This window comes from Hylobates moloch, unplaced genomic scaffold (genome assembly GCF_009828535.3).
Source record: "Hylobates moloch isolate HMO894 unplaced genomic scaffold, HMol_V3 SCAFFOLD_12, whole genome shotgun sequence".
NCBI lineage: Eukaryota > Metazoa > Chordata > Mammalia > Primates > Hylobatidae > Hylobates > Hylobates moloch.
The window spans coordinates 51233247-51260232 of record NW_026652287.1 but is presented as its reverse complement, the minus strand read 5'-3'; the positions used below and the strand labels follow the sequence as shown (position 1 = coordinate 51260232).

Below are 26986 nucleotides of genomic sequence, written 5' to 3'. Positions count from 1 at the left end.
TTAAATTTTGAGATGGAGTTTTGCTCTTGTCGCCCAGGCTGGAGCACAGTGGCGCAATTTCAGCTCACTGCAAACTCTGCCTGCCGAGTTCAAGCAATTCTCCTGCCTCAGCCTCCCAAGTAGCTGGGATTACAGGCGCCCGCCACCACGCCCAGCTAATTTTTGTATTTTTAGTAGAGAGCAGGTTTCGCCAGGCCTGGGGAAGGGGGAATGGCTGACTTATCAAATGAATTACACCATCCAGAGGGGCTTATTAAACTAGTTTTACTTTAGCACCGTTCTTAGTGGAGCAAGATTCTTGATCATGGGGTGGAATTTTGTGTATCTGGGTTTCATGGGATGCATAGAAATCTTCCAGTTAGTGGGCAGCAGGTGCCGAGGGTCTGGATCAGAAAAAAAGGCAGGCAGCCAGGTTCCCACTCGCCTTCCATGAGCTCTCCGCAGCGCACCGGCCATCACTTGAAGCAGACACTCCTGAGGGAGCTGGTTGAGGGAGGGCAGATATCCGGCTTCTTGCCCTGGAGGGGAAGGCCACGAGTTGGGGTCCTGGAAGGAGACCCTACCCCCACCACCTGAATCCCACTGCTCCCCTCCCAGCTTACCTGGTACAACTGGCAGACAAGGGTCAGGAGCTGGGTCTGATCTTCCAAGGGTTTCTGCACAAAGCAAGACAGGGGTCGCACATTCCCAGCAGCTACCCCAACCCATGCACCCTGGTTCCAGTCCAGAAACGGCTGCACATATTCCCAAGTCTGGCCTCCGCCTCCTGCCACGCAAATCAGTGGCACATCTTTCCCAACGGGGGTGGCTAGGGATGTTTAATACTTCGAATTAATACATACATTTTTTTGCCTGATGGACTCCTACTCACCTTTCAAAACCCCAGCGTCAATGCCCTTTTTCCCTATGCAAAGCTATCAAGTTTTGCTCTTGTCGCGCAGGCTGGAGTGCAGTGGCACGATCTCGGCTCACTGCAACCTCCACCTGGGCTCCTTTATCTCTGGTCCCTCTGTCTTGTCCATCCCTGACTCCATGGGACTATGAGTGTCAAGCTGAGGGCCAAAAAGATTCTTACCCCATTGACGGTGACCCAGGGCACATACTTGTGCGGTGGCTGCAGAGCATCTGTCCGCTGGGCATTGGCGTGCATGAGCTGCATGCCGCGGTCCCCCGTTGCACACTCCATGACAGTGTCTGGCGACAGCCCTGGGGCGTAGAGCTGCAGGCACTGGGTGGGTGGGGAGCAGGGGGTTGCCTCAGCTTCCTCCCCATTATCTCAACGGTCCCACCCACCAGCCCTGAGCCAAGCCTGTTTCGTCACTGAGAAGAGGGTACAGTTGGCTTCACAGCAATGCGACAATGCCCACAAACAGCAGGTGCTCAATACATGCTTGAGTGGAGGCCCCTAAGGCAGGGCTTGGGCTGCTCCTGCCTCCTAGCTCCCTTGGTTTCATCCCTAAGACCAGACCCACTGCCTCTGACCCCCATAGTATCTCACTTTACTCAGGACCTCCACACAGGCTGATCCCTCTGCCAGGAACACCCTTCCTCCTCCTTCCACAGTGTCCTCTCCTTGCCACTCTCTCAGCCCTGATCTAACCCTGCAGGACTAGGGTGTCACTAGGTGAGGCCTCTTGGGTGACCCAGATGTTTGATGAATGAATAAATGATTGGAGCCAATGAGTCACTTCTCTGGGAATCATTCTTCACAATCCCCTGGGGAAGTACGTGGGGTGTGTCCTATCATCTCCACATCCCATCATCTGTGTCTCTGCACATTCCTGGTCATCCTTCTATGCCCAGCTCAGAAATGCCTCCTCCAGTAAGTCCTCCGTGATCACTCATGCTCCTAAGAGACCTGCATTCATTCCCCTGATTCAGAGATGGAGGCTTCAAGAGGGGAGGTTGGGGCCGGGTGTGGTGGCTCACACCTGTAATCCTTTGGGAGGCTGGGACAGGCGGATCACTTGAGGTCAGGAGTTTGAGACCAGCCTGGCCAACATGGTGAACACTGTCTCTACTAAAAATACAAAAATTAGCCGGGCATGGTGGTGCACACCTGTAGTCCCAGCTACTGGGGAAGCTGAGGCAGGAGGATCACTTAAACCAAGGAGACAGTTGTTGCAGTCAGCCAAGATCGCACCACTGCACTCCATCCTGGGCAACAGAGCAAAACCCTGTCTCAAAAAAAAAAAAAAGAAAAAAAAAAAGAAAAAAGAAAAAAAAAGGGCTGGGTGCGCGGTGGCTCACACGTGTAATCCCAGCACTTTGGGAGGCCAAGGCGGGCGGATCACGAGGTCAGGAGTTCAAGACAAGCCTGACCAACATGGTGAAACCCTGTCTCTACTAAAAACACAAAAATTAGCTGGGCATGGTGGCACACAACTGTAATACCAGCTACTCAGGTGGCTGAGGCTGGAGAATCACTTGAACCCTGGAGGTGGAGGTTGCAATGAGCTGGGATTGTGCCACTGCACTCCAGCCTGGGTGACAGAGCAAGACTCTGTCTCAACAAAAAATAAAAAAATAAATAAAATAAAGAAGGGTAGTTGTTTTCCTGGGCTGCACAAACAGCAGTGGTCAGGGCTAGGACTTGAATTTGGGTCTGCCTGGATGCAGGGAAGGTTACCACCCTTGTCCCCCTCCTCGTGTGGAGTGAGGGGCGTCACTCACTAGTGGCAGACTTCTGTCCATGTCCTCAAACTCTTCCATGCAGACAATGGTTAGGAAGGCTAGCTCCATGTCAAGTTCATCCAACACGCAGGCCTGGGGTTTGGAGAGGGGGCAGGAGAGGGCATGAAGAGGGCCCAGGGTACCCTGACACCCTCTCGTAATAATCACCAGTACCCACTCAGGAGATAGGGAATAAAGATGTGATTAAATGGGAGCACACGAGGCAGAAGACAGAACTGGCATCCTTGTATTTGCCTCCTGTACGTGGGGCGGTTTTCCCCCACCCCTGTGTGGGGCCCTGGGGGCTGCTCACCTCCACCTTGTTGAATTTGCACTCCTCTTCTCCATGCTGGCACTTGAACTCCCACCTGCCGCTGACATTTTGTTCCTGCAAGGCAGCAGGGTGAGAGCCTGCTGGTAGGCTGGGTCCCCTGCCCCCCTGCCCACGTGCCTCAGTTTCCCCAGTGCCCACGCACCTGTGCATTTCCGTAGGGCACCAGCGTGACATTGAGGATCTCCATGACCATCAGCCATGTTGGGAAGAGCTCCCGGATAAGGAAGGCTCGGCAGCCACCGCACAGTGCTTCATAGTAGAGGGTCACATTGACAAGTGGTGCATTGGACTTCTTCAGGGGCCCCCGCAGGTATAGATTGCCCATCTGTGGATTAGGAAGGGGTGGGAGGCAGGTGTAGCCCTGGGCAGTTCCCCACTTCTCTGAACCCCACTTGGTAGTCTTGTAGAAAGGGGGCTGTGATAGACAATTCATCTTGCACGCCTTCCAGAACTTGCCAGGTGGAATCTTGACTTTGAGACTTTTTTTTTTTTTTTTGAGATGGAGTCTCACTGTCGCCAGGCTGGTGTGCTGTGGCGCAATCTCAGCTCACTGCAACATCCGACTCCCTGGTTCTAGCAATTCTCCTGCCTCAGCCTCCCGAGTAGCTGGGATTATAGGCACATGCCACCACACCCAGCTAATTTTTGTATTTTTTGTAGAGACAGGGTTTCTCCATGTTGGCCAGAATGGTCTCGAACTCCTGACCTCGTGATCGGCCTGCCTCAGCCTTCCAAAGTATTGGGATTACAGGCGTGAGCCACCACGCCAAGCCTGACCTTTTTCTTTTTTTTTTTGAGAGGGAGTCTCTGTCGCCCAGGCTGGAGTGCAGTGGTGTGATCTCGGCTCACTGCAACTTCCACGTCTTGAGTTCAAGCGATTCTCCTGCCTCAGCCTCCCAAGTATCTGGGACTACAGGTGCCCGCCACCACACGGCTAATTTTTCTATTTTTAGTAGAGACAGCGTTTCACCATGTTGGCCAGGCTAGCCAGGCTCGAACTCCTGACCTCAGGTGATCCACCCACCTTGGCCTCCTAAAGTGCTGGGATTACAGGCATGAGCCACCGCCTCCGGCCTTGGCCCATGCTCATTTCTTGTCACTTCACCTGGAGACCTTGGCTCTGAACTGAGCAAGGGACCCACGTGAACCCTTTCCAAGTCCGACTGAATAGAGGCGGCACCTAATAGGTGCTGACTTCCGGCTTCAGCTGAGGAGTGGCGGGTGGCCCACGTCGCTGGAGCCGTGAGCAAGTCGCTCAGCCTCTAGGGAATCTGCCTAATAGGTCCCAAAGACACGCGAGCCCTGCCCTGACTGGAACGAATGCATCAGGGGTAGCAGCAAGAATGCATGCCGGCGGCCCTTGGCCAGCTGCTGAACTTGTGCCCTGGGCCACAAAAGGAGACCCAGCTCCTGCCCCAAAAGTACACAGTAGGCGCTCAATGAACCCTTGGGCGGGACTAGGCGGGTGGAGGCAGCTGCGTGTCTCAGATGCGGGATGCGAAAGCGAAACGGCACGGAGGGAGTGTGGCCGCAGTGCCGGGAACTGAATAGGGTTTTTCCAGGAACCTGGCAGAGACAGCGTCCCCTCGGGGCACTGGTCTTCCCCTGTGAAGTCTGGGGAGAAAGAAGGAGCCGCGTGCCCCGACAGGGCGCCTGTTCCCTCCAGCCTGCCCGCCCTGTCGCCGTCCCTACCTTGTAGTTAACTGGTGGCCCATTCCCAAAAATGTCTAACGCTTGCAGAGGGGACGCCTGCACCGCCGCCGTGGGGACGTCCAGCAGCAGCAGCAGCGGTGGCAGGAACAGCAGAAGTGGCGACAGGGTCATCGCGGCAGGGGCAAAGGTGTGGCGGCTGCAGCGGCTGCCTGGGAAATGAGCGCCTTTAACCAGGCGGCGGTCCCGCCCCTAACCCGGGCCCGCCTCCCGATGCCCACACCCCTCGGGTCCCGGGCCAGCGTCTCTCCCTCCTCCACTCTTTCCTCTGAGTGTCCCACCCCCACCCCTGCCAGGTGCTGGGTCCCCAGTCACGAGGCCATTGGGCCCCTTGGCAATCAGCCCTGCCTAAGCATGTGAGCCCTGGCGCAAGAGTACCTTTAGGGGAGGTGAGGTGGGGCCTTTGAGACAGACACAGAGAGGCTGAGAGGAATGGTGGTGTCTCCATGCACCCCTAGACCTTCTAGGGGCGGCTAGGGAACTTGAGGCCGGAGACCCACTCTCAGAGTGGGCCTGTGACCTAACAGGGGTAACGTCGGATGGAGGCTGGGGATGGGATGGAGGCTGGGGTGTTGGGGGAGTAACTGAAATATTCAGCCCCCTGAGAGTGGGCAAGGCCTGTGTGGCCAGGTCCCCTCCCTCCAGCCTCGCCTGTGACCTCCCTCACACCCAACCCCCACGTCCTGCCCCTCAACCCTTCCCCCCTCAAACTCCTGACCCCGACGCTCCAGACCCCCCCACCGTGGTCCCGTGGGACTGACTCAGGCTTGACCACAGCCAAGCCGGAAAGCAGAAGCTGGCGCAGGGAGTGGCGTGTCATTTCTCTAGGGTACCCCCCCAGCCCCACTTCTGCCTTGGGGTGAAGAGAACTGGCCTTCCTTCTTTTCATCGTCCAAGGCTTGTGGGGGGTGGGGGGCAACCTGGCCTTCAAGGGATGCCCATGGGGGAGAGAGGCAGGCTGTGCTGTCTGGGATAGGGGTGGGGCGGCTTGGAGTCTGCCTGGCTTTGGATTTGAGTGACAGAGCCTCAGCTTTCCCTTCTGTGTAATGGGGAGAAGGATAAGGTTTGGGGAACAAGAGTCACCATGGAGGGCTCAGAGGCAGGTGGGGGAGAGTTGTCCCAGCCTGGGGCTTCCGGATGGCATGGTCAGGCCTTGGTGCCTACACAGGACAGTGGCCCCAACAGTGAAGGCAGAGAGAATAGCCTGGAAAAAAGGCCCAGATGGAGGCTGGAGTGTTAGGGGAATAACTGAGACATTCCGACCCTGCAGGGCCTTACATTCAGGGCAAGACACACTGGATCCTACGGAAGAAAATGTCCCAAACCCAGCTGGAAGATATAGCTGAGTCCCCAGCTGTGCCCCCCTCTAGTTGTGGGGAAGACCCCGGCCATACACACAGCAGCTGGTTTGCGAGCTGGAGTTTCTCTGAAGTCCCAGTGGCTGGATGGTCCCCGAGCCCATCCCTCAGACGACCAAACCCTTGGCAAAGGCTCCCCAAGACTCACCACCCCAACTTTGGTGCTTACTCTATGCCGGGTGGGATTGAAGAAATAACCATAAATATAATTGCTACAATTTTTCCAGTAGTTACCAGGCACCAGCCCTATTGGAAGAAATCATAAATGTAACTCCACAATGTATTGTTCTCTGGCTTGGTGCCAGGCATAGAGTGGGCCCACAACCCATTTTATCATTGAACCCTCAGAAGCATCCAGTTGGGGCTGGGGGTAGGGGCTGCTGACTCCAGTTGGTAACAAAGAAGTGGCTGCTCAGAGAGGGAAGGCTATTTTGCCAAGGACACACAGCCAGTGGTTGAATGTTTTTAGAGACCACACAGGATATTCTCTTCCACCCCCAGCTCAGCATAGTTGGGGCCATGAAGATGGCAACCTTTCTCCTGTGAGCACCTATGCAGTGAGAGGCACCATCTGGGCTGGAGTTATTTATGGGTTATCTCCAGACAGGACACATGGCAGGGACAGTGCCTGGCAAGGCTAGGGGGCTCTGAGGCTAAGGGAGGCAGCTCCCGTTCCAAGGTCCCAGCAGTAGACTGGGTCAGAGTGGAGGTTTCTTTATGCACTTGCCCCAGGTTCAGCCTTGTTGGGCCTTGAGAGGTGGCTGTACAGAACAGACAAGGACAGCGAGGCCCCAGGGTTGGGGAGGGCTGAAAGGACAAGGACGTCGCAGTGGGGGTGTGGATTCTGGGTGTGATGGGGAGGGTGGTAAACAAGAGTCCAGGTCAAAGATGCCGTAAGGCCACGCGTGGTGGCTCACGCGACTCAGGGAGGCTGAGGCGGGAGGATCGCTGGAGGCCAGGAGTTTGAGACCCACCCGGAAAAGGGCAAGACCTTTTTTTTTTTTTTTTTCTTGAGACAGAGTCTCACTCTGTCACCCAGGCTGGAGTACAGTGGCGCGATCTTGGCTCGGTGCAGCGTTGACCTCCCAGGTTCAATTGATTCTCCTGTCTCGGCCTCCAAAGTAGCTGGGATTACAGGCATGCGCCACCATGACTGGCTAATTTTTTTTTTGTATTTTTAGTGGAGACCAGGTTTTACCATGTTGGCCAGGCTGGTCTCAAACTCCCGACCTCAAGTGATCTGCCTGTCTCGGCTTCCCCAAGTGCTGGAATTACAGGTGTGAACCACTGCACTCGGCAAGATCTTGTTTCTAAAAAAATTTAAAAATAATTAGTTGGACATGGTGACACACACCCGTAATCCAGTGACTCTGAAGGCTGAGATGGGAGGACTGCTTGAGGCTGGGAACGAGGAGCTTGAGGCTGTGAGCCGCGAGCCGTGTTTGCACAACTGCGCTCCAGCCTGGGTGACAGAGCGAGACCTTGACTCTTTAAAAAGAAACACAAAAAACCCCACAGGGCTTCTGCTCAGCGTCTCCTGGGACCCGGCGGGCTGTGCATGGGAGTGGGTGAGGAGAGGTCAGAGAAGAGCCTCCAATGCTGGCTGGAGGTGCCGATGCCTTGAGAAGATCAAAGTCATGGGCGACTCCTCCCTGTGGCATGGGAGGGTTGTGACTTTTGACGCCACTTGGCAATGAATGAGGAAGCTGTGGATCAGGGAGGGGATACAACTTTCCCAATGACACAGCTGATGGCTGCGACAGGATTCAAATTTGGGGGTGGCGGGCGGGGGAAGCAGCTTGGAAGCACTTGAGGGGCTGGATGGGGTCTGGGGTCCCCTGAGCAGTCAAGATCTCAGGATTCGAATCTCTCTCCTGTATGGCCTTGGGCACTGCCCCAACCTCTCTGGGTTTCAGCAGCTAAACTGGGGGAGGGAGGGGTTGTCGGGTCTCAGAGGGGCTTGGAGTTAAACCCACGGGCCCGACCTGCTGTGACCCCCGTAAACACCAGGGTCCCCGACACGCAGAGGTGGTACTGAAGCCCAGTCACTGACAACAGAATCACCCACGACGTTTGATGTTTTATATCATATCAATAACAACGTACCGTACAAAACCTGCCTCCCAGCTCGTGGGGCAGGCAGTGTGGTGGCCAAGGGCAGCGTAGAAAACCAGGGCTCTTGTCCCAAAAGAGGAGAGGAAAGAGGGTTTTGCAGTCAAGGAAAAACAGAATCAAAACCCAACATGATCGAAGAGAAGCCCTGAATCTGCATCAGAGGGAGGGGCCGTGGGCAGTGTCGCAACTTTGCCACTGCGGCGACACCAGTACGGGGAGCTGTGATTCCTAGGAGGGGTTGGGGCCAGCTCACCAGTTTTTTATTTTTTTGAGACGGAGGAGTCTCCCTCTGTTGCCCAGGCTGGAGTGCAGTGGCATGATCTCTGCTCACTGCAACCTCCATTTCCCGGGTTCAAGAGATTCTCGCGCCTCAGCCTCCCAAGTAGCTGGGATTACAGGCGGCCGCCACCACGCCCGGCAAATTTTTGTATTTTAGTAGATATGGGGTTTCGCTATTTTGGCCAGGCTGGCCTCCAACTCCTGACCTCAAAAGATCCGCCCATCTTGGCCTCCCAAAGTGCCGGGATTACAGGCGTGAGCCACCGTGCCTGGCCTGCGAGTTTAATTATTTTTTCGGGGGTGGATGAACTCGCAGCGGCCCCATTGTGGGGGTAACCCGGTGGCGGGTTTCACTTCGGGGTTTGGAGGGGAAGTTGGAGTCTGTGGGGCGGGTCCCGCCCGGCCCCGAATGTCACGGCCGAGGTTCTCGGAAGCAGCGGAGTGAAGTTCCTTCCTGCCCTGACCCCAGGTCTATGGCTTAAAAATCAGGGTGCCCAGGCTGGGGCCGCGCAGCCCAGGGGCCCTCTGTAAACATGGCAGGTGCAGCCAGAAGGGGCTTCCGGGACCCCGGGGGACCTGCGGTGGGCAGGGCAGAGGGTCAGGGTGACCAGAGCCATGGAGAGGGCAATGCCCAGGGGACACGGAGATATGGGGTGGGGGAGGCAGGACCCCCAACATGGAGAGAGACAGGGGCCAAGAAAGACAGAGAAAAGGAGACAGAGGGAGATCTGGAGAATGGGGGAGGGAAGGAGGGAGGGAGGGAAGGAGAGAAGGAAAGAGAAGGAGGATGAGAGAACCCCAAACAAGAGCCAGAGCCGGAGAAATGAGGACCCCTGGATGTGGCTGGTCTGGTCCGTGGCTCCCGTCACGGTGCAGACGGGCCCAGGGGCGGCTCTGCTTGGGGCGGGTCCTCGGCGCTCAGCGGGCGGCAGGCGGCGGCCCGGGGCCGGGGGCGCGCACTGGGTGCGCCAGGGTGACGGTGAGCGCGTCGTTGTGCTGCACGAGCGAGGCGTGCTGGTAGTGCAGCACCAGCTCCTTCAGCGACCCGTACAGGTTGTAGGGCTCCGCGAAGCCGAAGCCGGTGGCCGTGCGGTAGATGACGCAGTGCTTGGTGTCGCCGTCCACTCTATGGGGGCAGACGAGAGGGCGGGGTCAGAAGGCTGGCCTCTCCGCCAAGCTTTCCCTGTTCCAGGGCCACGTGCTCCCCTGTCCCGGATTACCCCACCAGGGACTCCTTCCCAAGGCCTGGCACGCGGCAGGCATTCAATGAGAGCTCTGGGAGGGACGCGGGGATCCCCAGCGCTGCGGTCCACTCACACTACGGAGCAGGCGTAGCAGCCCCGCTGGCTGCTCTCGCGGATGAGGAAGGTGCCATCCCGCTTGCCGCTCAGCATCTCCTCTGCCTGCGTGCGATTGATCTTGCCCACGTACCAAGTGCGTTCCTCGTGGTGCGGGAGATCGTCCTCGTCCTCCATCAGCGCGTACTGGCTGGGGTGGGGGGGCGGCGGGGGATGGCGGGGAGGGCCCTGGTCACTCACCTGCCAGCCTCCGAGGCTCCCCAGCTGCCTGGACAACTTTTCCTCCCTGGTGAACTCCTACTCATTCTTCAAAACCCACCCCAAATGGCCCCCTCCTCTGGGAAGCCCTCCCTGCCTCCCTCCAGGCAGTCACTCACTCCTCAGTCTCATTTTTAATCCCCAGCCACTCGTTGATTTTCTTCTGCCGGGCGCCTTTCTGGGTGAGCCACCTGAGAAGGAACCGGAAAGGTGGGCTTGTACAGTTGTGTGGGTGCTGAGCCCACAGTGGGCCTGTCCGGTGGGAGGCAGGGTCTAGCTGAGGAGAAAGGGTTCTGGGTACAATATCTCTGGTTGCCACAAGAGGGCAGCGCTGACCTGGCTCAGGGCAGCCTGAACCCAGGGTGGCTCCCCCAGCTCTGCTGAGGAACCCTGACCCACACCCCTCATTTTTCTGTTTCTGTTAACGCTTATGGAGCCCCCAGGCACCTCATCATCACCAGAGGCTTATTCCAGCACTGCTGGCCTCTGCACAGGGCAGCTGTCGGTTCTGTGCCTCAGTCTCCCCAGCTGTAAAGGGCAAACTTTACGAAGGGCTTGGAAAGGACCAAATGAACTCATAACAAGCACGGTGCTTAGCACAGCACCTGGCATGCGACAGTGCCCTCCCTGAGGCTCAGGAGGGAGGTGGAGGCTCTGGCTGAGGTCTTCAGGAGGTTGGTGGGTGGAAGCAGGATTTAAACTGATTTGAACCCAGGACAGGGCTGCTGCAGCCACCCAGCATGGTAGGTTGCACAGCGGGCGACTTTTTTTTGTTTTGTTTTTGAGGCAGAGTGTTGCTCTGTTGCCCAGGCTGAACTGCATTGGCATAATCTCTGCTCACTGCAAACTCCACCTTCCGGTTCAAGTGATTCTCCTGCCTCAGCCTCTTGAGTAACTGGGATTACAGGCGCCCACCACCATGCCTGGCCGGTTTTTGTACTTTTTATTTTTAGTAGAGACGGGGTTTCACCATGTTGGCCAGGCTGGTCTCGAACCCCTGGCATCAAGTGATCCATCTGCCTGCCTTGGCCTCCCAAAGTGCTGGGATTACAGGTATGAGCCATCGCGCCCAGCCCAGCAGGAATTTTTGTGGAAGGCTCCCAACTTTCCACAAAATGGAATGGGATAGGAGTGACACTCCCATTGCACACACGTCTGACTAAGCTGAGGCTGACCTACGGGAAAACTTTCAAGGGGCCCGTTTAAGGGGTCTCGGGGCCCAGGAAGGGCCACTTGGTGGAGAGAGACTGAGACTCCTAGAGAGATCTCCATGTGCCGCAGCAGTCAGCAGGGAGCCGCAGGGAAGCACGAAGCCTCCACTTACACGAGGTACTGGTCTCGGATCTTGCGCAGCTGCATGAGGTCCGGCTTGAGGCTGTTCATTCGCTTGTCAATCTCCCGGTTGTCCGAGGCCTGGGCCCGCAGCTGCTGCTCCAGCTTCGTGCGGCTCTCATGGATCTCGGCAATGCGGGACTTGAGCCGCTCGGAGTTCAGCAGGATCCTGTGGGAGGGGTGGGGTGGCGCAGAGACCTCAGGGTTTTATCTCAGCTCACTGCACCCTCAAACTCCTGGGCTCAGGTGACCTTCCCACCTCAGCCTCCTGAGTAGCTGGGACCACAGGTGTGCACCACCATGTCTGGCTGACATTTTAATATTTTTTGTAGAGATAGGTTTTGCCATGTTGCCCAGGCTGGTCTCAAACTCCTGGGATCAAGCAATCCTTCCGTCTCGGCCTCCCACAGTGCTGGGGTTGCAGGAATGAGCCACTGCACCCGGCCTCCAGGGTTTTCTCAAGGACCTACTTTGCACCAGACTATGTGCTTCCAGCCTCTGAGCCTATGCTCTGTTTCCTCTGATTTCGCTTTCTGGCAAACTCCTATTCATCCTTCAAAGCCCATTTCCTTTTTTTTTTTTTTTTTTGAGACAGTCTTGCTCTGTCACCTAAGCTGGAGTGCAGTGGTGCGATCTCAGCTCACTGCAACCTCCAACTCCAGGTTCAAGTATTTTTAATAGAGATAGGGTTTCACCATGTTGGCCAGGCCGGTCTCAAACTCCTGGCCTCAGGAGATCCACCCGCCTCGGCCTCCTGAAGTGCTGGGATTACAGGCCTGAGCCATCGCACCAGGCCCAAAGTCCATTTCAACAGACTACTCTTTGCCTCCAAGTGGCTGGCCTCCTTCTGCTTCCTTCCCTCCCTGGCTTGTACCGCACCAGATCAGGGTGGGGTAGGGCAGGGCAGAGGCGCCAGACTCACCTCTGCATCTCTTTCTCGTTGCCCTCACGCCGGAAGCGCTCCAGGTATTCCTTGCTGCACTTCTCTTGAGTCTGGCCCTGCTCTTCAAAGATCTTGATAGTCTCATTGAAGGCCTCAATTGCGGTACGCTTCATCTGCAGCTCCTGGAGGAGAGGGCGCAGCTCAGCACCTCCTGGGACTCCCCAAAAGGCCCTCATGAGGGGTAAAGGCACGCCTCAACTCTGATATGGAGACTGCTCAAGCTGGTCCCTCTATCGGAGTGTTATTCTTCTAATGCCTGCTGCACCAAATGAACTCCTATTCAGCCTTCAAAACCCCACCCCTCAAACCCTCTTTACATCCTCCTATAGGTATCCACAAACACCTGGACCTGTTAACACTGCTGAGAATGAATGAGAGATCTAGTTGCTACAGCTCACAGGGCTTCTTCGGCGAGATGCTGCACTAGGACTTTCCTTACATTGTCCCATGGACGCTTCCAACAACCCCTAACAAAGTAACAACTATTAACAGGGAAACTGAGGCTCAGGACCAAAGTCAATTCTGAGGTTACAGTGCTCCTAACTGATCCTGGACAATTGTCTTGTCCATTAAGAGCTTCAGCTAACACATCAGTAAAAAGAGGACAGAGGCCAGGGGTGGTGGAGATTGCCTGTAATCCCAGCTAGTTGGGAGGCTAAAGTGGGAGGATCTCTTGAACCCTGAGGAGTCTGAGGCCAGCCTGGGCAACATGGTGAGACAGCACCTCAAAATTTTTTTTTGTTTGAGACGGAGTCTCGCTCTTGTCGCCCAGGCTGGAGCAGTGGCGTGATCTTGGCTCACTGCAACCTCTGCCTCTCGGGTTCAAGTGGTTCTCCTGCCTCAGCCTTCCAAGTAGCTGGTATTACAGGTGTGCGCCACCATGCCCAGCTAATTTTTTTTTTTTTTGAGACGGAGTCTCACTCTGTCCCAGGATGGAGTGCAATGGTGTGATCTCGGCTCACTGCAACCTCCACCTCTCAGGTTCAAGCTATTCTCCTGCCTCAGCCTCTTGAGTAGCTGGGATTACAGGTGCATGCCATGATACCTAATTTTTTGTATTTTTAGTAGAGACGGAGATTCACCATGTTGGCCAGACTGGTCTTGAACTCCTTACCTCGTGATCCACCTGCCTCAGCCTCCCAAAGTGCTGGGATTACAGGCTTGAGCCACTGTGCCTAGCTCGGCTAACTTTTTTATCTTTTTGGTAGAGATGGGGTTTCACCATGTTGGCCAGGCTGGTCTCAAACTCCTGACCTCAGATGATCTGCCTGCCTCGGCCTCCCAAAGTGCTGGGATTACAGGCATGAACCACTGTGCCTAGCCCACCTTTTAATTTTATTAATTTTTTTTTTTTCTTTTTTTACTTTGGGAGGCCGAGGCAGCCAGATCACTTGAGGCCAGGAGTTCGAGACCAGCCTGGCCAACACAGTGAAACCCCGTCTCTACTAAAAATATAAAAATCACCCAGGCATGGTGGCACGTGCCTGTAGTCCCAGTTACTTGGGAGGCTGAGGCAGGAGAATCGCTTGAACCAGGGAGGCGGAGGTTGCAGTGAGCTGAGATCGTGCCATGGCACTCTAGCCTGGATGACAGAGCAAGACATTGTCTCAAAAAAAAAAAAAAAAAAAAAGAGGACAAAAAGAAAACCCTTAGGGTACTAGGGAGGACTGAGGAATTCCCAGCTGTTCCACCTGAATCTATTCCCTCTTAACTTGCAAAAGAAGCTTATTAGCACAGTTCTTGAGTGATAAAACCTCTCGCTTAATTTTAATTTTATTAAGAGACAAAGTCTTGCTATGTTACCCAGGCAGGTCTTGAACTCCTGGGCTCAAGCGATCCTCCCGCCTCAGCCTTCCGAGTAGCTGGGATTAGAGGTGCGCGCCCTGCACCTGGCATGATTTCATTTTGAGTAACATCTTGGTTGAAGGGGACATAAGTAATCAAGGTCCATGGTTCCATTCTGCAGATGGGAAAACTGAGGTCCAGCTGGAGATAGGCTCATCCTGGACACTCCTCAGGTCCTGGCTCAGCCACTCCTGTGCGGCTGGTTGGGCCCTTCTCATCTGTCCTTTTTTGGTTTTGTAAAAGCTCGTACACTTATTTTTAAATTTTAATTATTATTTTTTTTAGATGGAGTTTTGCTCTTGTCACCCAGGCTGGAGTGTAGTAGCATGATCTTGGCTCATTGCAATCTCTGCCTCCCAGGCTCAAGCGATTCTCCTGCCTCAGCCTCCTGAATAGCTGGGATTACAGGCATCCGCCACCATGCCCAGCTAATTTTTGTATTTTTAGTAGAGACAGGGTTTCAACATGTTGGCCAAGTTGGTCTCGAACTCCTGACCTCAAGTGATCCACCCATCTCGGCCTCCCAAAGTGCTGGGATTACAGGCGTGAGCCACCCCACGCAGCCTCGTACGCTTATTTCTGTTTTTATTTGTTTTTAGAGACAAGGTCTTGCCCTGTCACCCAGGCTGGAGTGCAGCAGCATGATCACAGTTCAATGCAGCCTCAAACTCCCAGGCTCAAGGGATCCTCCCACCTTAGCCTCCTGAGTAGCTGGGAGTAGAAGCATGCACCACCACACCCAGTTAATTTTTAAATTTTTTGTAGAGGGGTCTCCCTATGTTGCCTAGAATGATCTTGAACTCCTGGGCTCAAGTGATCCTCCTGTCTCAGCCTCCCGAGTGCACAGACGTGAGGCACTGTGCCTGGCCTTATTTCTATGTTTTTAGAACAGCCCTTGGTGCTAAGTGCCTGCTCTGTGACCTGCAACCGGATATTCATCCTCAAGTCCTCTGGGGTTGGTCGTCCTGCTCCTGGCCTTGCCACTGCCTCTCTATGCCTCAGTTTCCCTCATGTACGGGGCCTGGAGTACCTGGGAGGTCCTTGTGTACTCTTCATAGAGCTGGTCATACTCGCGGCTCTTGTCCTGGTATTGCTGGTGATAGACCTTGAGCTGGGCACCCACCGCCTCCACGCTATCTTCCTTGACAATCTGGTCCTGGAGATACGTGGGGGAATGAGGGGAGATGCATAGCCTGGTCGGGTCTACCTAGGAAACTGAGGCCTGGGGCCAGCCAGGTGCTACCCTCCCTGGCTCCCAGGGCGACACAGACCTGCTGGTATTTGGACACAGGGTAGAGGAGCCGTGTGTCCAGCTTGGCGTTGTACTGGGCCAGCGACTCGTGGCGGTAGTGATTGATGAGGTCCACGACGGAGCAGAAGGTGAGTGGCTCTGAGAAGCCATAGTGCCCATCTCGGTGGAAGACCTTGATCAGCTTATTGTTCCCGCCTTTCCTGGGGGAGGAGAAGGGGTGTTGGCACCCAGTGGGACCCCGCACCTGACCCTCAATCCCCGTCCCTTTGTTTTTTTTTGAGACAGAGTCTTGCTGCTCTGTTGTCCAGGCTGCAGTGCAGTGGTGCGATCTCGGCTCGCTGCAACCTCCGCCTCCCGGGTTCAAGCAATTCTCCTGCCTCAGCCTCCCGAGTAGCTAGGATTACAGGCGTCCATCACCATGCCTAGCTAATTTTTTTTTTTTATTTTTTAGTAGAGACGGGGTTTCACCATGTTGGCCAGGCTGGTTTTAAACTCCTGACCTCAGGTGATCTGCCAGCCTCAGCCTCCCAAAGTGCTGAGATTACAGGTGTAAGCCACCGCACCTGGCCCCCCATTCTTGAAACTGCACATGTTCTATCCCCTCTGAACTCCCAGTCTCCGTGACCTGTGACCCCCGGCTATCGTTGCAGGGACAGGCCCCCACCTGAGGGTCAGCGTGTACTCGCCCTGGATCTTGCTAGAAGCATCTCGGACTAGGAAGGTGCCATCGGGAGTGTCCCGGAGTTTCTCGTTCACCTCCTCCCTGTGGGGACATCCAACATTGGGACTGCCGAGCCACCTGGAGACCCCGCTCACCCTGTGACACCTCCTTGGTCCCTGGCCCCCTGCCAGCAACCTACCTTGAAATGTCCCCCCAGTACCACTCAGCATCCTGCAGGGAGGGTGGGCTCCCTCCATTGGCCAGGCCTGTGGGGGCCGGCTTTGCCTTGGGGGGTTTAGGCGGCAGCGCTGGGGGACAGGAAAACAAATGCATCCTGAGCACCGACTGTATACTGTGGCTGCCTCCCACTGCAACCGGCCTGCTGATGCCGACAGCACTCAGGGATCAGTATTTACGGCCCCCAACGGGAAGAAATGACAGCAATACAGGGGACTCACCTGGGGGCGCAACCTCCTGCTCTTCCAAGTGTTCCTGAAGCAGCTTCTCCAACAGCAGCGCCGGGAAGTCAGGGCTGGGCTCACTCCTTAGGGGGAAGGGGAGTGTGGTGAGGGCTGGGTAGGGCCTGTCCGCCCACGCATGTGCACAGGATTGTGCGTGCGCTTGCATGCCTGGGGGATATACGAGACGGTATGTGCAGGGAGGAGGAGGAGATGATACAGGCACATGTGCGAGGCCAGCTCCCCCATAGCTGTATGCAGTAAGTGCTCCATAAATTCTCACACAAAGGCGAGCAAGAGAGCAGTACTGGAGCTGCGAGGAGCAGAAGGGAAGGTGCAGGCACCACCCACATGCTTCGGGACTAGGCCCCTTCACCTTCTGTCCCACAACTCTCCGTCATCACAATAACGCAGCTTCTCACGCTGGACCCCGTCCCCTCCCTTCTTAAGGTCTAGACGCCGCTCTCTCTGGCCATGCCGCGCCCACCACACCCCAAACTCCACCCCTGCTCGCTCCGGCTCCGCCCCGCCCCGCCCCGCCCCTCACCCGTCGGGAGCGCCCCCTGGTGGCGGCGAGGACGGCGGCGGCGCGCGCAGCAGCAGCGGCCCAAAGGTGGCGCCCAGGGCCCGGACCGCGGGACCCAGGGCCGGGGCGCGGCGGGCCACGCGGCCCAGGTGCTGGAGCAGGAAGCGCAGCGTGAGCGCACGGTGCAGCGGCAGCGTCGGTGGCTCCAGCGCCGGCCCCACGGGCCCCGCGGCCTCTGCGGACAGATGGCCAGGGCAGGGTGAGCCGGGCCTGGGCCCTCCCGCCCGCTACAGCCCCCTCCTTCCCCCGGGCTCCCCGCCAGGCTCACCCCGCAGGGCCCGGCGCGCCTCGGCCAAGGCCTCGGGGGTCACGAGCGGCGCGGGCAGTGCCAGCAGGAAGCTCTTAATGCCGTCAGCCAGGGCTGCCGCGTCCCACTGATCCACGTCGCTCAGGGACCAGTCTGCGGGTACAGGGGAGCACATGTCCAGCTCATGTGTACTGGGGCCCCCAGCCTCCCCCCCCCACCCCATTGAGGCTCCCCTTCACCTGTACGCGGTGCGGGCAGCTCCGGCCGGTAGTGAGATTCGCTGTCCAGCCCTGGGGGTGACGGGGACAGGCGAGTCAGCTCTCAAATGCTGCCCCGACCCCCTGTGAGGCCTGGGCTGGCCGCTCAACCCCCCTGCGGTCTCCCTTTGCCGCCCAGAGATAAGGGCATGGGAGGGGTGGGGAGGGAAAACTGGGAGAGGGCACAGCACATGCAGTGGCCTGGTCATGTTCACCTTCCTATCTTCCCTTAGGAGTCACTCTGTGCCCTAGTCAACATAGAGGCCCACGGCATCCAGGCTCAGCCTGTTTCCGTGCAGCATGAGCTTGGAGGCCCTGTGAGGGGATGAGTCGCCTGTCACTAGAGGTAAGCAAGCAGAATCCAGGGGCTGCAGCCAGGCTGGAACTCACCTGTCCTTTCAATGGCCTCCACAAGCTTCACCAGAAGAGGGGGTGCCACATCAGGTGGGGAGAACTGCTCGGGCAAGTCGGGGAGTGTGAGGCCTGGTGGGGGAAGCAGGGGGGTTGCATGTTGGTGGGGTTCCTGGAAGGAGCCCAGCCCCTCTCTTTGCCGGCTGGACCTCAGCTGGGGCAGTTTGAGGCAGAGCCCAGCTCAGGCAAGTGCCTGGTACCTTGACTCCCATCCGCAGGAGGCTGCAAGACCTTGGGTGCAGGGGCTGGGAGAGGGCAGAATTGATGGGACACAATTTTCTGGGTTAAAATACCAGGAGTTCACACAACTTCACAGACTAGGTGGAGTGTGCTGAATAAAGTCCTCAAAAAGATATGTCCAAGTCCTCATCCCTGGTACCTGTGACCTTATTTGGAAATAGGTCTTTGCAGGTGTAAGGAAAGCAAGAATCTGTACATGAGACAAGCCTGGCATTAGGCTGGACACTAAACCCACTCGCTGATGTCCTTGTAACAAGAGAAAGCCGGCCAGGATGGCGGCTCGAGCCTGGAATCCCAGCACTTTGGGAGACTGAGGTGGGTGGATCACCGGAGGCCAGGAGTTCGAACCAGCCTGATCAACATGGCGAACTCGTCTCTACTAAAATCAGAAAAATTAGCTGGGCGTGGTGGTGGGTGCCTGTAATCCCAGCTACTCGGGAGGTTGAGGCAGGAGAATCGCTTGAACCCGGGAGGCGGAGGTTGCAGTGAGCCAAGACTGCACCACTGCACTCCAGCCTGGGCGACAGAGCAAGACTCCATTTCAAAAATAAATCAATAGGCCAGGCGTGATGGCTCACGCCTGTAATCCTAGTACTTTGGGAGGCTGAGACCGGCAGGTCACTTGAGGTTAAGACTTCAAGACCAGGCCAGGCGCGGTGGCTCACGCCTGTAATCCCAGCACTTTGGGAGGCCGAGGCGGGCGGATCACGAGGTCAGGAGATCGAGACCATCCTGGCTAACACGGTGAAACCCCGTCTCTGCTAAAAAATACAAAAAAATTAGCTGGGCGAGGTGGTGGGCGCCTGTAGTCCCAGCTACATGGGAGGCTGAGGCAGGAGAATGGCGTGAACCCCGGGGGATGGAGCCTGCAGTGAGCCGAGATCGTGCCACTGCACTCCGGCCTGGGTGAAAGAGCGAGACTCCTTCTCAAAAAAAAAAAAAAAAAAACAAGACTTCAAGACCAGTCTGGCCAACATGGTGAAACCCCATCTCTACTAAAAGTACAAAAAAATGAGCCAGGTGTGGTGGTGCACACCTGTAATCCCAGCTACTCGGGAGGCTGAGGCAGGTGAATTGCTTGAACCCAGGAGGCAGAGGTTGCCGTGAGTTGAGATCACGCCACAGCACTCCAGTCTGGGTGACAGAGTGAGATTCTGTCTCAAAAAAAAGAAGAGAATGCCAAGGCAGAGATTGGAATAATCAACCCATGCACGAGAGGAATGAATGCCTGGAGGCACCAGAAGCTGGAAGGAAGGAAACTTCAGAGGGGGCACGACCGTGATTTTGGACTTCCAGCCTCCAGAAACATGACAGAATAAGTTTCTGTTGTGGCGGGGCACAAAGGCTCACATCTGTAATCTCAACACTTTGGGAGGCCAAGGCGGGAGGATCGTTTGAGTCCAGGAGTTCAAGACCAGACTGGACAACAGAGTGAGACCCCATCTCTTAAATAATAATAATAAAAAAAAGGAGGCCAGGCACGGTGGCTCACGCCTGTAATCCCAGCACTTTGGGAGGCCGAGGTGAGCATATCACTTGTGGTCAGGAGTTTGAGACCAGCCTGACCAACATGGTGAAACCCTGTCTCTACTAGAAATACAAAAATTAGCCAGGCATCGTGGCGCGTGCCTGTAATCCCAGCTACTCGGGAGGCTGAGGCAGGGGAATCGCTTGAACCTGGGAGGCGGAGGTTGCAGGAGCCGAGATTGCACCATTGCACTCCAGCCTGGGCAACAAAAGCGAAACTCCATCTCTAAACAAAACAAAACAAAAAGATACATTAATTAATAAATACATTTCCATTGTTTGAAGCCACCTAGTTGGTGGTAATTTTTGTGGCAGCCACTGAAAGTCATATAGCAGGTTTGGGCTCTGCCACAACCTGCTGTGCAATCTTGGCCACAGGACCTGCCCTCTCTGGGCCTCAGTTCCTTCAAATGAAAAATGGGCCAATGACATTGCCTCTCATTTTTTCTGAGACACGTTCTTGCTCTGTCATCTGGGTTGGAGTGCAGTGGCGCAATCCTAGCTCACTGCAGCCTGGAACTCCTGGCCCCAAGCGATCCACTTGCCTTGGCCTCCTCGTTTTTTGTTTTTGTTTTTTTTTGAGATGGAGTCTTGCTCTGTCGCCCAGGCTGGTGTTCAGTGGCGCGATCTTGGATCACTGCAACCTCCATCTCCCGGGTTCGAGCGATTCTCATGACTTAGCCTCCTGAGTAGCTGGAATTATAGGTGGGTGCCACCATGCCTGGCTAATTTTTGTATTATTTTAGTAGAGACGGGATTTCACCCTGTTGGCCAGGCTGGTCTTGAACTCCTGACCTCAAGTGATCCTCTCGCCTTGGCCTCCCAAAGTGCTGGGATTACAGGCATGAGCCACTGTGCCTGGCCCGCTTCACCCTTCTTGATGCAAACAAAAAAGTGGTTGAAAGGAAAGAAAAGAAAAATATCCCGGCCTGGGTCAGAACAGCTTCTTTCCAAGGACCATGACCCGTTTTCTTAATCATTTTGCTTCTAAAAAATTATTTCTTCCCCAAATTAAAATTCAGAAAAGAAAGAAAATTACTGCTCTCCTTTTAGAAAAGCTGAAACCCCTCCTAGCGGGTGCCGGCGGCATCCTGGGCCCAGCCCCCTCCCAGCCCTGGCTTCCCAGCTCTACAGGGCCTTTTGTGTGCAGCATCCCCGCCTCAGCAGCTCGCTGTCTGCCACCATTGGACGCTGCTCTGGCCCTCGGCGGGGACGCCCTGGCACACAGCAGGGGCAAGCCAGGGCCTGCGGGGCCTCCCTGAGTGATGGGCCAGGTGGCGCCTCAAGCTGGAGAAAGGCCCAGCTGCAACGAAAACGCCACAAAAAAAAAAAAAAAAAAAAGAAAAAGGACAAGAGGAGGTGGGTGACGCTCTGGCCGGTGGGTTGGGAAACTCAACCCTGACAGTGGCCTGGGATCAGTCTGCAGAATGGGGAGGGGGTTCCCATCAGAACTGCATCACCCCGACTTCACAGGTGAGGAATTGTGCCTCAGAGGGGCTGCAACCTCCCCTGTGGGTGCAAAGCCAGGTGGGGCTCAGGTGACTTCAGCACATTTCCGAGGGGTTGGGTCCCAGCATCCCCAGGGACCAACCCTGTTGTTTCCAGATGAGGAAACTGAGGCCTCGAGGGGGTGGGTTCTGGCCGAGGTCACATAACCCTGGAAGATTCAGAGGGTGGGGCTGGGCAGCCGCCCCACGTGGGGCCGTGTATGGTGGCTGGACAGAGGCCAGGCAGAGGAGGGAGGTGGCTGTTACCAGGGGGAGAGGCAGATTCTGGCCGGGAGCCCGGACGGGGCCGCCTCCTGCTCCTTCAGGCCAAGGCGGGACGCGGGCCTGGGCCCTGGAGATACCAGATGCCGGGAGGCCGGGGCCAGTGTCGCACCACCTCGGCACCCCCTATTCCGCCCTGCGCTGGGGGACTCTGGTTTGCCTTTGGGCAATGTCACACTGGCACAAAGCAGGCCTGGCACCTCCTGGGGCTTTGGCCTCCCTGGGCGACCAACTGGTTCCAAGTGCGGCATTTGACGGCCTTGCACTCAGGCCTCCTGGTCTGCACACAGGGCCTTTTGCTGGGCTGCTGGGAGGGTCGGAGCAGACCGTGCCGGGCATGCAGCACTTCTCAGCCTCCTCTTTGCAACCCGGGCCTCAGTTTCCCCGGCCAGAGCCCACACTCCCTGCCCATCAAACAGCGGTCACTGAGTGGGCTCGGTGTCCCCGATTCTCCACACCTGGCACACCCCTGGCAAGTGGCGATGGCTAAGGGTCTTTGAAGAGGGATGTGGGGTCCTCATACCCCACTGTGCTGTGTGGCCTCAGCTGAGCAGCCCAAATCCCACCCTCCTTGTGGCTTCATTTTGGAAATCAGGGTCTCCAAAGGAGTTCTTCAAGGGACCCTGTCTGCAGAATGCAGGATGAAGCTAGGCTGAGCCTCTGAATCCTACTGAACACTCTGAATTGTCCTCAAAATCAATCCCACGAAGTCCTCCAGGCCGGCGCACATTGCCCTACCCTTCCTCCCTCCAGTCCTCCTGCTGGCCGTTCCCAACATTAGAGTTCCACTCCACAGCCTCTGCCCTCGCTGCCCCCACTGCCTTGAGCTTCCACTCTCGCATCTTCCCATGCAAGCCCCCTTCCTCATGGCATGTGTCACCTCCTAAACACGCTCTCATCCCTTCTTGAACCAGCTCATGAGGGCAGGAACAGGCCTTGTGTCCACTGCTGAGCCTAGCACTGAAGACACTTGTCAAATGACCAAATGTCCTTTTTCCTCCTTCCTTGGAGATCCCATTGCCTCACTGGACAGAAGAGGAGACCAAGGGTCTGAGGGGACCACCCCCGTTTTCCAGGGCCCCTGCTTGCTGCTCACCTGGCTCAGGGGCCCCATCACGGGGCCTGGCGGGCAGTGGGCGGGGGCCCCGTGGGCGAGGGCCGGGCCGGGCCAGGGCCACGGGCCCCAGGAACTCCACGTAGGTGCCAGGGAAGTCACCTCGCTGCCGTGTGCGCTCGTTGAGGCCGGGCATCCAGCCCACGCTCTGTGGGCAGCGCTCGCCACCCTCGGCCACGCCCAGTGCCTGCAAGGCCGCCCGGCTCACTACCAGCACATCGCCGGGCAGCAGCTCCAGGTCCTCCGGCCGCTCCCGGCGGAACGGGTACAGAGCGCGGTACTGGAAGCCCTCAGGGCCCGCCATGGCCGCGTGGGTGGGGTGGGGTCTGGATGGTTAGGTGGCTGCTTGGAGCCCCACTGGCCCCATTGGCTGGAGCAGGGCTGGGAGGGTCCGCTGGGTTGGCTTGGGGTGCTGGGACCTCTATCTCCAGCAGTCACAGGCGACCACGGGGGCCGCTCATGCCTCGCTTCAAATTATTCCATGACCCTTACAAGGGCCACTCGTCGCTGGGTCCACCATTCGTCGACTGGTGGGAGGGAGTTGGTGGCGTGGTGTCAGGTCACTGGGCCAATGAGTCCTCCATCAGCAGGTGAGGCTGGGGCAGGCCGCTCACGCCCTCACACGGAGGGCCATGGGCGCCCAAGGCTGGCGGCTCTGCTGGCTGCACCAGACGAGGGAGCCAAGGGTGCAGGCTGCCACCATGCTCGGCCAGCCAAGGACGCCGACCTAGGGAGACAGGGATAGGGCAGCGTTAGCCAGGCCAACTCCTCTCACCCCCAACACGGAGATGGGCCCAAATCCTGATTTGGAATTCCCTGAATCACTGGGTGACCTTGGGGCCAGTCCCTCTCAGGGCCTCAGCTTCTCCATCTGTAAAATGGGTATACTGGCAGGCTTCCCTTGGAGCTGCTGGGAGTAGAGTTCCCAAGAACCTGCCCAAGGTATACTACATGCTCAGTAAATCAGTTTTTTTTTTTTTTTTTTTTTTTTTTGAGATAGAGTCTTGCTGTGTTGCCCAGGCTGGAGTGCAGTGGTGTGATCTCAGCTCACTGCAACCTGTCTCCCAGGTTCAAGCGATTCTCCTGCCTCAGCCTCCCGAGTAGCAGGCCACCATGCCCAGCTAATCTTTGTATTTTTAGTAGAGACGAGGTTTCACCATGTTGGCCAGGCTGGTCTTGAACTCCTGACCTCAAGTGATCCGTTCGTCTTGGCCTCCCAAAGTGCTGGGATTACAAGCATGAGCCACCTTGCCCAGCCCTTTTTTTTTTTTTTTTTTCCAATAGAGGTGGGGTCTTGCTATGTTGCCCAGGTTGGTCCCAAACTCCTGGGCTGAAGCAATCCTCCTGCCTCTGCCTTCCAAAGTGTTGGGATTACAGGTGTGAGCCACCGCGCCCGGCCAGTAAACAGGCTTTTCATCACCCCTGTTACAGATGGGGAAACTGAGGCTCAGAGCAGGGAGGTATCTAGGGCCGTGCAGTAGGCCAGGAGGAAGCCAGGACTTATACCTAGATCTGCCGACTTGGCCCAGTTGGACATGAGGGTGCAGCAGCCAGGTGGCCAGATACCTAGGGCAGGGAGGACTCAATGGGGGCCACTCCGGGTGCTTTGGGAGCTCCAGGGAGGGGTCAGGCCAGCTGAACTAAGAGGTAGGGAACGAAGTCCAGGAAGAGGCCCCCTGCACAAGCAAAGGCCTCGAGGTGAGTCCAAGCAAATGGACCTCCAGTCTCTGCAGAGGAGGAGTGAGTGGGCTGGCAGGTAGCTCCAGCCTGGGGCCCAGAGTAGGCACAAAATGCAGATGGGGAGGTGCTTAGAGGGAATCTTAGCCTCAGGGAGGGACAGGGAGCCAGGTGGGGGTACTGCAGCTGAGGAGGGGAGGCTGCCGGCAGCAGGGCATTGATCATTCCCCAGGAGCCCCAGCCTGGGGAGGCAGAGATGGGCACACATTCCCAGCCTGGCCCTGCAGGTTGAGACCCCCTGTGATGGACAGGGCTAGGGTCGGGGGATGGACGTGCTATTCTAGAGAATGGATCATCACAGCGGATAGGAATGCGCGATAGGCAGAGGGAACAGCACATGCAAAGGCTTGGCAGTGGGTTAAGTTGCTTGTCAAGGATTCAGGGTGGCTATAAGGATAGGTGCTATCCACCAAGAGGCCCGAGTGTCAGGTGGAGGCTCTGAGCATCCTTCAGTCATGGAGAGCCCCAAGAGGTGTCCGAGCACGGCGGAGGGGCGCCACATTCTCGGGTGCCCAACTTACCCACTCCCAGGCCTCTGTTACCCTCATTCTACAGGTGGGGAAACTGAGGCCCCGAGAGGGGATGCCCAGGAAACCGCCTGGATCTGCCTGCCAGCCCGCCCCCACGCCCCGGTGTGCGCGCCCCGGGAGCAGCGCTCCCCGAACCCGGGAGGCGGGAGGGGCGGGGCAGGTAGGGCTGGGGGCTCTGCGGGTGAAGGCAGGGCCTGAGCGCTCACACAGACGCGCACTTGGGTCTGCGTGGACCCGGCCACCCGGCTAGGGGACCGGAAGTGGGTTCGACCCCCGGCCCTCCCGCACCCCATTCTACCCCGCACAATGCCTGGGCGCCCCTCGGTACTATTCGAAGCCCCATTCCAGGCAGGGCCTCCCTTCATTTGGGGCCGCGGCTCCAGTCCAGTATCTTGGACGCGGGCAGTTCCCCCATTCTGCCCCGACCGTCCCAGGGAGGCTGCACCGCTGCGGAGCCGAGCCCGAGGCCCCCCCTTGCCTGCGGCCCCCCCAGTTCCCGCGGGGCCCGACGCAGCCTGGCGCTTGCGTTCTGGCTTCCACCGGGGCCTGGCACTGCCCCCGGGTGCCCCGCATTTAAGCACACTCCCAGCCGCCCCCGCCACGAGGGCCAGTCAGGACTCACCTGGTCGCGGCCGCCACCGCCGCCGCAGCCGCCGTCACACCAAGCCGAGCCCGCCCCGTGGCTCCACCGCGGCCACCGTCGCCGCAGCCGCGGGATCCCCGCCTCCGCCGCCGCCACGGTTCCGAGCGGCCTGGCCCGCCCCCGGCGGAAATGCCCGAGCGTATTCGGGCCGGGCGGGTGAACGGAGGCCGAGGCGGAGCCTGAGGGAAGGGGGCACCCGAGTGTTTCCGGAAGTAGCCGAACTTAATCCCGCGGGACTGGTGGACCAGACGGTGCCCCGAGACAGCCGAGCATTTCCGGAGGTAGCCGAGTGCAATCGGCTCGGCGAGGGATCCGAAGCTGGGTTCGGCTGGGCTTAGAGACGCCCGAGCGCTTCCGGAAATGGCCGAACACTCTCTCCGGCTGGACTGGTACAACCGATGCTAATCCCCAAGACCGTGGAGCGTTTCTGGAAATAACCGAATGTGCTCAGTGCCCAGTGGAGGACTTGGGAGTTTAGACCCAGAGGCGACCGCCAGCTTATGGAAATTGCTGAAACATAGATGGTTCCAGGGGACAAATGAGGCGTTCTCAAGCTCAGCCAACAGGGGGCAGTAGAGTGGGGGAAAGGGCCTGCCGGAAAAAGCAGAGGTCGGAGAAAGCCAGGGTTGAAGGAGTTTCCATGGCAACCCAGAGCGTCCGGAAACAGCCAACGATCTCGACCCCTACGGGCACTAGAATTTAGCGGACTTGAGCCCAGATGCCGACTGTTTCCGGAAATAGCCGAACGCACTCGGAGATGGGGCTGTAGCCAAGAGTGTTTGCAAGCCGGCTGAGCGCCCCGGAAGTAACGGATTGCTCTAGGGCTGGTCTGGGTTCGGCTAGAGGGAGTTTTATGGCAGAGCGCAAGCTAAGACCAGGATAGAAAGGACGCGACGATTGCTTATTTTATTATTATTATTTTTGAGATGGAGTTTCGCTCTTGTTGCGCAGGCTGGAGTGCAATGGCGCTATCTCGGCTCGCCGCAACCTCCACCTCCCGAGTTCAAGCGATTCTCCTGCCTCAGCCTCCCGAGTAGCTGGGATTACAGGCATGCGCCACCACGCCCGGCTAATTTTGTATTTTTAGTAGAGACAGGGTTTCTCCATGTTGGTCAGGCTGGTTTGGAACTCCCGACCTCAGGAGATCCGTCCTCCTCGGCCTTCCAAAGTGCTGGGATTACAGGCGTGAGCCACCGCGCCCCGCCGCTTATTTATTTTATTAACATAGCTCAGGGCGCCCAGGAGGTCAAGGCTGCAGTGTGCCGTGATTGCGCCACTGTACTCCAACCTGGGTTACAGAGCGAGACCTTGCCTCAAACACATAAAAATAAAAAATATAGCTCAGGGCCCAGATGTCTGGAGGAAGCTTTTAAAGGCAGAGCTATGATGGAGTACTCACAGGGAGAGGG

At 57.2% G+C, this 26986-nt stretch overlaps 2 protein-coding genes across 3 annotated transcripts; both read right to left on the bottom strand.

Annotated features, from left to right (window-relative positions):
• Window positions 1-249: 249 nt before the first annotated feature.
• IFI30 (IFI30 lysosomal thiol reductase) lies at window positions 250-8267 on the bottom strand. 2 transcript variants are annotated; one of them, XM_032170133.2, is made up of 8 exons: window positions 8182-8267; window positions 4700-4865; window positions 3150-3332; window positions 2987-3061; window positions 2674-2766; window positions 1076-1228; window positions 603-656; window positions 250-518 (listed from the first exon to the last, which is right to left on the bottom strand). In XM_032170133.2, the coding sequence occupies exons 2-8, from the start codon at window positions 4829-4831 to the stop codon at window positions 456-458; spliced, it is 753 nt and encodes a 250-aa protein (XP_032026024.1). In that variant the 5' UTR covers window positions 4832-4865; window positions 8182-8267; the 3' UTR covers window positions 250-455. The 2 variants fall into 2 exon arrangements, with proteins under 2 accessions (XP_032026024.1, XP_032026023.1); XM_032170132.2 differs by having other exon boundaries at window positions 4700-4869; window positions 8182-8259.
• A 1114-nt stretch (window positions 8268-9381) lies between these two features.
• On the bottom strand, window positions 9382-25688 carry PIK3R2 (phosphoinositide-3-kinase regulatory subunit 2). The gene is made up of 16 exons (XM_032170131.2): window positions 25557-25688; window positions 22650-23394; window positions 17997-18089; window positions 17589-17639; window positions 17371-17502; window positions 17064-17277; window positions 16517-16602; window positions 16258-16366; window positions 16062-16160; window positions 15417-15597; window positions 15176-15301; window positions 12280-12422; window positions 11350-11526; window positions 10145-10216; window positions 9787-9957; window positions 9382-9595 (listed from the first exon to the last, which is right to left on the bottom strand). The coding sequence occupies exons 2-16, from the start codon at window positions 22969-22971 to the stop codon at window positions 9388-9390; spliced, it is 2184 nt and encodes a 727-aa protein (XP_032026022.1). The 5' UTR covers window positions 22972-23394; window positions 25557-25688; the 3' UTR covers window positions 9382-9387.
• Between the last annotated feature and the right edge of the window lie 1298 nt (window positions 25689-26986).